At 40.3% G+C, this 10567-nt stretch overlaps 1 protein-coding gene across 1 annotated transcript in view; it reads left to right on the top strand.

Annotated features, from left to right (window-relative positions):
* The first annotated feature begins 229 nt into the window (after positions 1–229).
* Positions 230–10567, top strand: part of CENPC (centromere protein C) — a 186485-nt gene continuing 176147 nt past the window's right edge. The window contains exons 1-4 of the mRNA XM_042781212.1: positions 230–276; positions 2400–2459; positions 2594–2818; positions 3465–3563. Of these exons, the coding sequence (XP_042637146.1) occupies positions 230–276; positions 2400–2459; positions 2594–2818; positions 3465–3563 (431 nt within the window). The remainder of the gene's footprint in view (positions 277–2399; positions 2460–2593; positions 2819–3464; positions 3564–10567) is intronic.

The raw sequence follows: 10567 nt of genomic DNA, 5'->3' as shown, positions 1-10567 counted from the left end.
GCAGTGGTGGAGAGAGGTTTTGCCCCTGTTCATAGGGAAGCTGTACTTTGAAGAGTGGAGAGTGTGGCTTACTAGTCTTGATTCCCTAGTGTGGGCCTGGCACCTTTCTGGGCATATGCAGCATTTATCCAGCTCCTGCCCAGACTGTAGTGAAATACTGCCCTGATACTGTTTTCTCTAACCACTCCAACATAGGCCTTTTCTTTCTCAGAGTTGGGAGGTTCCTGGCATGAGTGAACCCCCTAAGAGTGGCGGCTGCAGCGTTGTACCTCTTGTGTAAGTTCTCTTAGTCCCTTAGGTACCCAGCAAGTGAGTTTCAGCCCCTAATTCAGTCTGCTAGAGTGGAGGTGTCCAGGGATCCAGGGTTGGTGAGGGTGGGGCTTCTCTATTCACTGAGTCTGTGTCTGTGGAAAGAGTATTTACCCCTACGCACAGGGAAGGTGTGAATTTGTTAGATCAGAGACTAAATACCTCCTATCTTGATTCTTTGGTGTGGATGTGTACACACAGCCATTTATCCTGCTCTTGTCCGGATTCAATTGAGCAAGAGAGTGTCCCAAGCTGTTTCTTCAACAGTCCCAACACAGGCCTTTCTCTAGCACAAACCCCGCTTCTGCTGGTGGTGAGTTATTTGAGTAGCTTTTTCATTCCCTCCTTCTCCATGGCCATCTGTGCCCCTGTAACTCTGACCCACATCTCTGCATGTTCCTCTCCCAGCTCCTGCATGTCTATTGCTTACCTCAGATTCCTCCCAATTTGTCTACACTGTGTCATTAATGCTGTGTGGATTCCATGGGCTTTTTTTTTTTTTTTTTTTTCACCTCCTCATCAGCATCCCATGTCTCTATTCAAGATGTCCCTGCTTGGGCTGGTCTCAGTCTCTTCTCTCTCCCCAGTTACTAATCTCACTCCATTCCCATTTCCCATCGGTGCTCACTCTAATTCTTTATCTTCTTATTTGATGCTCAGAATTCCAGTATCATTATTTTTAACTGTTTCACTTAGTTTTTCCAGGTCTCTGTTGTAGACGGATTTGGTGGAGTGTGTTAGCAGGACACCATCTTGGCTCCACTTCAGATTTTAACAGGAATTATTTAATCTCAACAATTTTATTATGATTATTTCTATTTTACAGACAAGAGAACTGAGCAATAGATCGTTTATTTGCCCCAAATGGAGGTTTAAGATTGAAACCCAGTCCTAACTATGATTTCAGAGGCCAAGTGTAATCCGCTTTCTTACTCCTTCAAAATAGTCTTAACATGGGATGTTATTGTTGTTAGTTGTATTAGTCATCTGACTCATGGTAACACCCCCATGCACAAATGAATGAAAGACTATCAATGGTACGTTGCGGATCAGAGTGTTGTGATCCATAGGGTTTTTATTGTCTCATTTTTGTGGGAAGATCATCTGACCTTTCTCCTAGTCTGTTTTAATCTGGAAGATTTGCTGAAATATTTCAACATCATAGCAACACACCAGCCTTCAGAGACAGATGGCTGGTAGCTGTGTATGTAGTGCAGTAGCCAGGAATCTAACTGGGTTTCCTGACTGCAAGGTGAGCATTCTACTGTTGAACCACTAATGTGGCTTTAAGCCTGATAAAAATCAAAAAACTAAACCCATGGCCATTGAGTCAATTCCAATTCATAGCAACCCTCTTTGTTGTTGTGAAGTGCCATCAAGTCAGTTTCAACTAATTTAAGCATTGCCAAGTTTTAAAAAATTAATTGCATGTATTAAATGGGTAATCTAGTTTCTGATTAAAATTTTCTTGTAATGATAAAATAAAAAAATGAGATAGTTTCACAGAATCATAGGTAGGTAGAAAGAGATCTTTAGAGCATCTAAGGTAGCCTTCCTACCATACATTTAAAGAATCACCCAGAAGAGTGCCACAATTTGCCCTAGATGACATATCTAGTTAATGGCTAAGCAGGTTTCCAAACTCCTGGTCTAAGAATCTTTTTAGAGTATCATACATAATGGTATATATTTACACAAGTCGTTTTGTTGGCAATACTTCATAAAAAAATATCACCCACGTATTTGAATATAAACCATCATCACTATCATCAGCGTCAGAGTTCTCTCAGTTTTGTTGTGGCTGACAAGGTTGCATAGGCGAACGTTTTCTTCATCTTTTGCAATTTCTACCTGTTATCCTTCCAAGAAGCCACCCTGGTGGCGCTGTGATTAAGCGCTCAACTGCTAACTTAAAGGTCGGTGCTTTCAACCCACCATGTTTCACAAGAGCTTGCATAAAGATTACAGCCTTCGAAACCTTATGGGGAAGTTTTAATTTGCTCTATAGGTTGCTATAAGTTGGAATTGACCAGACAGCAATATGCTTTTTTTAAAATTTTGATTTTTCCAAGTATTACTTTCATCTGCAGGACAAAACTGCTGGAGCAGAAAGACGAACGTGAGGCAAACGTGCAACAGGAAGAACGCAGGTTTTGAAGCGGAGGGGGGTCTGCGCTTTGAGCGGAAGAGGCGGTGACCCATCCCAGTGACGCGGCTGGCCCAATAACGGCTTTCGTCTTACCTCATTGGGTTACACGGTCTGTTTTGCGCATGTGCAACCTAGTTCAAATTGGTTAGCGCGCCCCACTGTGTCGGGTGCAGGGTGCAGCCGGTGGGCTGGATCCCGAGGTGCCGATGCGGGTGGCTATCTCCCTTGCGATCGCTTCCTGACTGACAGACACTCCGGGACCGTAACTACGCTGCGCGGCCAGAGATCCAGTCGGTGCTCAGTTTTTAGCCGCCGCTTGTGTGTCTGTCAACCTGAGAGCCTTTGCGCGGGCGGAGCCGGGTGGGAATATGGCTGCGTCGGGTCTGGTGAGTACAGGCCTGGGCCTTCCTTTAGAGTAGGAGGCCTGCGCTCCTGGCATCCGCGCCGAAGGAGGGAGAAAATGAAACGTTAGGCTGCAAATGTGGCTTCCTGAGGATTTCACTGGGAAAGCCACGCAATCGGCTTGATTTTGTGCCGATAGCCCGAGTTATTTACTTTTGTTCCTCCGCTGTCTCTTCATCGTTCTCTTCTACGAATGTTATGTTTTCTGCTTTTTAGCTTGCTTCCAGTTGCTGGTCCTCCAAATACATTTTTCTTTTCTCCACAGTAGAAGTATTGAAACGAATTAAAAGTGTGCTTTTGCTTCAACTTGGTGGTCTGAAACAGATTCTTGATGACGTAACATTTTTCTTTAACTCTGACATTCTCATTCGTCTGTTGTCAAAACGTTGAACCTTGTATGCAGTATAAAAATAGGCTAGTATTTATGGAGCATCTTTTGGTAAAGTCTTCGGAAAGCCAGCTATTAGTTCTAATGAGTGAGTCGTGAATGGCTAAGGGGGGTGGGAACTTATTTTTGTTTCTATGATTCTGGACTTTTCTAGCTTTCAGTAGTCTATATTTCAAACAAAGCTTATCGTTAACTGTATGTTTTATGTTTATTGAGGCATTTGGAGAAACTCCGTTGGCTGTGCAGTAGTGTCAGCTGTAACCTTTACAGAAGCCGTTTAGCGGGCGTGGTTCTTCAGCGGTACCGCTGGGTGAGGTCGAACCGTTGAACTTTTAATGTTTACCAGCGGAGCGCAAACAAGATTGCACCATCCGGGCACCTTTGTTACTATATATTTTAATACTCATGAACTTGTATTTTTTACTTTTTCGCCCCTTTTAAGAATCAGTATCAATGATCTTCCTTTTATGTAAAAATCTGCAGGTATGTCACTGTGTTCTTTTTTTGCTAGCTATCTACATTGACAAATACAGTGTTGTGAGCACATACATTGTTTACATTATATGTAATCATTGGAGGAAGAGAATTGAAAACAAATACAGTTCATTTTTCAAATGTCTATCATAACCATAGCACTGTTTTGAGCCTTTTAATTTTAATATCTTCCTTTGCATCATAGGCTATTTACAAGACAAGAGGAGGGAAAAATTGGGATATGCTTACTTCAGTGGTTCTTTCCTGGGGCAGGATTTTGCCTTTTAGGGGACATTTGGCAAGGTCTGGAGAAATTTTCAATTGTCACAATTGAGGGGATGCTACTGGCACCTAGTGGATAGAGGCCAGAGATGCTGCTAAACATCCTACAGTGTAAGTACAGTATGGCCTCCAAGAACAAAGAATTATCCAGCCCCCAAACCTTGCCAAGGTTGAAAAAGCCTTTTGTGTTGTATAATATTTTCTTGGAGAAATATGATCTCTCACAGTGCGTAGAAGCAGCTCAATTTACAATTGACTGTGGAAAAATATTGACAGTATCAGAGTATGTATTTATTATAAAAATTAAAAATTTTTATATTCTAACTTTAATTTAGGAGTCTGGGTGGTGCAAGTCGTTTGTGGATTGAGTAACCTAAAGTTGGTGGTTTGAACCCACTCAGTGATTCCTTGAACTTCTTTTGTAAAGATCGTTGTTATGGGCTGTCGAATGGGACCTAACTCATAGCGACCCCTCCTTCGTTTTCCGAGGTGGTATATCACAGGGGAGCTCTGGTAGCATAGTGGCTAAGACACTTGCCTGCTCACCAGAAGGCTGGCGGTTCAAACCCACCAGCCACTCCTCGGAAGGAAGGTTGGGCAATCCTACTTCCGTAGTGATACTGCCTCGGAAACCCAAGGAGGGGTCGCTATGAGTCAGGGCTGACTTGACGGCACATAACAACAACACAACAACACTACAGAAGTAGATTGCCCAACCTTCCTTCCGAGGAGTGGCTGGTGGGCTTGAACCGCTAGCCTTCTAGTTAGCAGTCAAGTGCCTTAGGCACTACGCTACCAGAGCTCCCTCTGTAAAGATTGCAACCAAGAAAACCCTATGGAGTAGTTCTGCTCTGTAATACATGGGGCCACGATGAGTTGGAGGCCAATTGGACTGCCACTGACAACAACAACTTTAATTTAGAATTAGGGGGCCTTGAATGTCTTGTTCATCATCTGTGTTCTGGTGTACCTCAGTAGCACTTGACTTGCCGTTGTTGAATGAGTGAACTACCTTAGCCTTAACATTTTTCTATTTAAAAGAGGAACAGTGTATCTTACAGGTGCTAGTTAACATTTCAGTGTGCATATTTGATTAAACTTATTTTACTTGAAATTAGGAAAAGAAATTAGGCCTTGGAAGATAGTTAACTCTCAGTGTAGGGCTTCAGTGTTCTAAAATGCTAAGCACTGAACAGAGACCAAAGTGCTTGAATTTCGTTTCCACCAATGACTTGTGTTAAAAATAATCAAAACTCAACAAAATTCAAGCTTAAGGTTTATTCTGAGCAATTATTTTGTATGCTTATAGGGAGACAATTTTGATTCCAGAAAAAGCAAATAGCTGCAAGAAGCTAGGAACTATGAGGCTTATAAAGAAAAGAACACATTTCTGTTGAGTGATTCTGATTTATAGTGACATAGTTGAACTGCTCCATAGCGTTTCCAAGGCTGTAAACTTTATGGAAGCAGAATGCGACATCTGAAGCAGAGTACTGCATCTTCTTTCTGCAGAGTGGCTGGTGGATTCAAACTTCTGACTTTTTGATTAGTACCCTGATGGGGCAATCTACTTCCTTAGTGATACTGCCTCAGAAATCCAAGGAGGGGTTGCTATGAGTTGGGTCCGACTCATAGCGACCTCGATGACACATAACAACAACAGCTTAACCATTGAGCTGCTGGGAGGCCTGAATAAAGAGAAGAGGAGGGAGAAATATAGAAGATCAGCCGCTGCCTAATCTTAACATGATTGTTAATATGATTAGTGTTGAAAGCATTACAAAAGCCTATGCTATTTGAAAATATTATATGGGCTTGTATAGCAATTCCTTATCTTGAACCACTAAGAGGGCCAGCAGTACTCCCATAATAATGAGCAAACCTTTCCTCTGTCCCTTGTTCTAAATAAAGACTGTTCTCTACTAAAAGTAACTAGGTTTCCATGTAAAAAATGGTGGGTTCCAGGGGTGAGGCAGAGAAAGCATAAAATGGGCCTAAAACAAATAGTATGTTATTATTCTCTAAATTATTTCACATATGCACATTTCTTCATATCCCACTGGGCCAAGTAAAAATAAGGCTTATTAAACATTTGAGGCTGGTGGGTTTGAACTCCTCGGAAGGAAGGTTGGGCAATCCTACTTCGTAGTGATACTGCCTTGGAAACCCAAGGAGGCGTTGCTATGAGCCGGGGCCGACTCGACGGCACATAACAACAACAACAAACATTTGAGGGTGGTATTAGGTGTTGTTAAATCAGTTCCAACTCATAGCAACCCTGTGTACAACAGAATGAAATACTGCCCAGTTCTGCATCATCCTCAAAACTGTTGCCAAGTTTGAGCCCATTGTTGTGGCCGCTGTATCAATCCATCTCATTGAGGGACTTCCTCTTTTTTTCACTGTCTGCCAATATATCCTTCTTCAGGGACTGGATAACATGTTCAAAACGTGTAAGATGAAGTCTCCTTCTTTTTGCTTCTAAGGAGCGTTCTTTGAAGAGAGATTTGTTCATTCTTCCGACAGTCCATAATTCTTTACCACCTTCGTAATTCAGAGGTGTAAATTCTTCAGTCTTACTTATTCATTGTACAGCTTTCACATGCGTGTGTGTGTGTGTGTGTGTATATATATATGTGTATATATACACATATATATACACACACACACACACATAACCATCAAGTCAAGTCAAACCCGCATTGGGTTTCCAAGACTAAATTTTTATGAAAGTAGATTGCTTCATCTTCTTCCCATGGAGCGGCTGGTGGGTTTGAACCTTAGACCTCTGGTTATCAGCTAAATGTCTTACCCACTATGTCACCAGAGCTCCTTTCATGTGCATATAAGGTAATTGAAAATACCATGGCTTTGGTCAGGCGCACCTTAATCCTCAAAATGACACCTTTGCTTTTTAACACTTTAAAGAGGTCTTTTGCAATAGATTACTTTAGAGACTTTTATTTTAGAGACTTTTAAATGGCTAGTCATACATAGATGCTGGTCATATTTGAGACAGACAATAGAGTACTGATTGGAAGCTCTGTGTTTATGAGGATATGGGCAGTGAAAGGAATTACTGTTCTGCTCATAGATTTTCTTTTAATTGTCCTCTTTTTTGTTCCCATGTCTTACTCTTTGCCTCCTTCAGATGTCAAGTTTCCTTGTTCTGCATCACTGTTTTTTTTTTTTTTTTTTGAGGCCTATCAGCTTCTCTCCTTAATGAATACATAAATTCTGAGATTACTGTAGGCTGCTTCTGCTTTTATTTTATTTCATGAATTATCACTCTTCATCCAATTTCGGTCTTCCAAAAATTGGTTAAATTTGTGCATAAATGGTTCCCTCTTCATTGTCTTTTTCATTGTTGCTTTGCCTTTTTTTCCCCTTTACTATTATTTTACTCTCTTTGTAGGGAAAAGAAATAAGTAAATATAATTAATCAAATTACTAGAAGCCCATATAGTTTGGATTTTGATGGTAGAAGAGGAGTGAGAGGGGAGGTGGAGGAGGAGCAGGGTGAAGATGAATAAACCTCAAGTAGAAGTAATGGCCAGGGTTTGGAAATAGTAAGATATCAGGCAAGTTGTCTCTTTCACTAGATCCTGAAGAATTCCTCGTTATAGTAGGAAACTAACAAATAGTTACTGAATAAATAAATGAAGAGTTGAAATTTTCTGTCATGTCCATGTTGGGGAGAAATTAATTTGAAGATAAATTGTATTTAAATATATTTTAAACAAAGATACCAAATTGGTAATTTACTTTTCTTTCAGGATCATCTGAAAAATGATTATAGAAGAAGATTTTGTCGACCTTCCAGGTGAAATATATCTTTTAAGATTTTTTCATTCCCATCTTCAGAAATTGAATTTTAATTGAAGAAAGGAAAAGTTGTCACCTCTGACTAAATGATTTCTATGATTGTTGATTGGTATAGTCTTGATTGTTTTAAAAACAGAAATTAATACAAGCAATGCAATGACTTAGTGATAGTCACTGAGAAAAGACAGTGAGAAAAGAAATTCACCTGGTAACATTGTGATCAACAAACAGTATCAATTCTGATTAAATGATAGCTATGGAGAAAGGTCTTTGTAGAATGGATTTAGAAAATGGATTGTTGTTGTTATTGTTATGTGCTGTCGAGTCGGCCCTGACTCATAGCACCCCTCCTTGGGTTTCCAAGGCAGTATCACAACGGAAGTGGATTGCCTCATCTTCCTTCTGAGGAGTGGCTGATGGGTTTGAACCGCCAGCCTTCTGGTTAGCAGTCAAGTGCCTTAGGCACTATGCTACCAGAGCTCCTAGAAAATGGATTAGAAAAATGCAAAACATTCAGTGGGATGAAAAGAAAAATAATGTATATGGTCATATTATTTGGTGGATGTTTATTCTGGTTGCTCTGGGGCCAAGCCGCCTTTTAGCTTGGCACAACTTAAGTGCTCAACTACTAACTGAAAGGTTGGTGGTTCAAACCCACCCAGAGGCTCCTCAGATGAAAGCCTTGATCTAGCTCTGAAAATTCAGCCATTGAAAACCCTATGTAGCACAGTTCTCCTCTGTAACACATGGGGTTGACATGATGTGCGATTTACTGGTGGCAGCTAGTTAACAGTTGGGGTTTTAGTTGTAAAACCTGGTAAGTTTCTAGTTATCTGTTAAATAGCAATACAATGAATAGTGTGCTTTAAAAAATAACGGTAATATTATCAACATCCAAATGTTTATTGAACCTTAAATTTTACTACGTCCAGTGGGGCATAGAAATGTACTTTTACCCACAATAAGCTTGTATTCCTGTTGGGAACATGTATATGTACCTTTGTGAAATAATTAATACAAAAATTATATATAATATAGTAATAACTTATGTGTCATAAACACTAAGTCTGTATGTAATTAGGTATTAACTTAGGTATTAATTAGTATGTAACACATTAGAAAAGAGTCTGAATGTTGTTCATATTCAGGACCATCCTGAGATGGTCCTTGAATGGATGTTTGAAAAATAAGGTAAAGTACATTCCAGACATAGAAATATAAACAAGTGAAACAGTGTAGTAGTACTTATATGATGGTGTGTCAGCAGCAGACAGACCTGTCTTAGGAGGGTGACCTATGTTGGATAGAAGTAGAAAACAAGATGTGAATTGAGTAGAGCCTGAAAATAGATGTGTTAGGCTTCAAGCCTTTATTACACAGGCTTGAGTAAGTTATCTTAAATCATCACCATCATAAGGGAGACTAGGTAAAAACATATTTTACAAAGGCAAAGAAGAGTAGTGTTTTGGTTATTTCATGCTACTGTAATAGAAAATACCACAGATGGGATGGCTTGGACAAGCAGGAGTTTATTCTCTTACAGTTTTGGAGGCTGGAAGTCTGTGTTAGTGACAGGGTGTAGGGGCTGGGTGAAAATCCCTTGACCTTGGGCTTCAGCTCTGCCTCTTGCTTCCAGCCCACTAAAGCTGGAGGCTTTCTTCATTCAGGCAGCTACTGGTTGCTGAGGCTGACAAACCCAAGGTCAACAAGTAAAAAGGCACAATCCCAATATTACCCACACATATGGCAGGCCATTGATTCAAGTCCATTAAGAGTCCCAGCGTTGGCAGACAATGTGGCAGGCTGCTGAATAACAACTTGGCTACATGCAGGATTCAAGTGTGCCAAAAGCTAGAGACCTTCCTCAAAGTTGCTTTATATATACTAGAAGTCGAAGAATTGATAATATTTGAATTGTGATGTTGTCAAAGAATATTGACTGTACCATGGATTGCTAGAAGAATGAACAAATCTGTTTTGGAGGAAGTATAGCTGGACTGCTACCTAGAAGCAAGGATGGTGAAACTTTGAACATGTTAGCAGGAGGAGAAGGACATCATGCTTAGTAAAGTAGATGATCCTAGAAAAAGAGGAAGACCCTCAATGAGGTGGATTGACACAGGGACTGCAACAGTGGACTCAGGCATGGCAACAGTTGTGAGAAAGGTGCAGGACTAGGCAGTGTTTCAACTAGATGGCACCTAACAACAATCATAATTGATCCATCTAATTGAGGGTTTCCTTCATTTTCCCTCTTTTTCTCTGACCCTCCATTTTACCAGCCATGGTGTTCTTTTCTAATGATAGGGTCTTTGCTGATTATACGTCCAAAGTAAGCATGACGAAATTTCACCATCCTTGCTTCTAAGGAGCATTCTAAATGTATTCCCTCCAACACAGATTTGTTTGTTCTGCTGTCAGTCTATGATATATTCCTTATTCTTCATATATTAAAATGCACTACTTCTTTTGTCTTCCTTTTTCATTGTGTAACTTTTATATGCAAATTACGATATTTAAAAGACAATGGCTTGAGTCAGGCCCATATAAGTGTTTTGACTTATTGACTGCTGCTTCTATAGGCATTGGTTGTTGATCCCAAGAAGAATGAAATCCTGGACAACTTCAATTTCTTCGCTACTTATCATGATGTTTATTGTTGTGAGGATTTTTGTTTTCTCCATGCTCATATGTGATCCATACTGAAGACTCTAGTCTTATTTTACAAGCAAAAAAAT

Source organism: Orycteropus afer, unplaced genomic scaffold (genome assembly GCF_000298275.1).
Source record: "Orycteropus afer afer isolate SDZICR_OR568_19922 unplaced genomic scaffold, OryAfe1.0 scaffold00098, whole genome shotgun sequence".
NCBI lineage: Eukaryota > Metazoa > Chordata > Mammalia > Tubulidentata > Orycteropodidae > Orycteropus > Orycteropus afer.
This window is presented reverse-complemented; position numbering and strand designations above follow the sequence as displayed.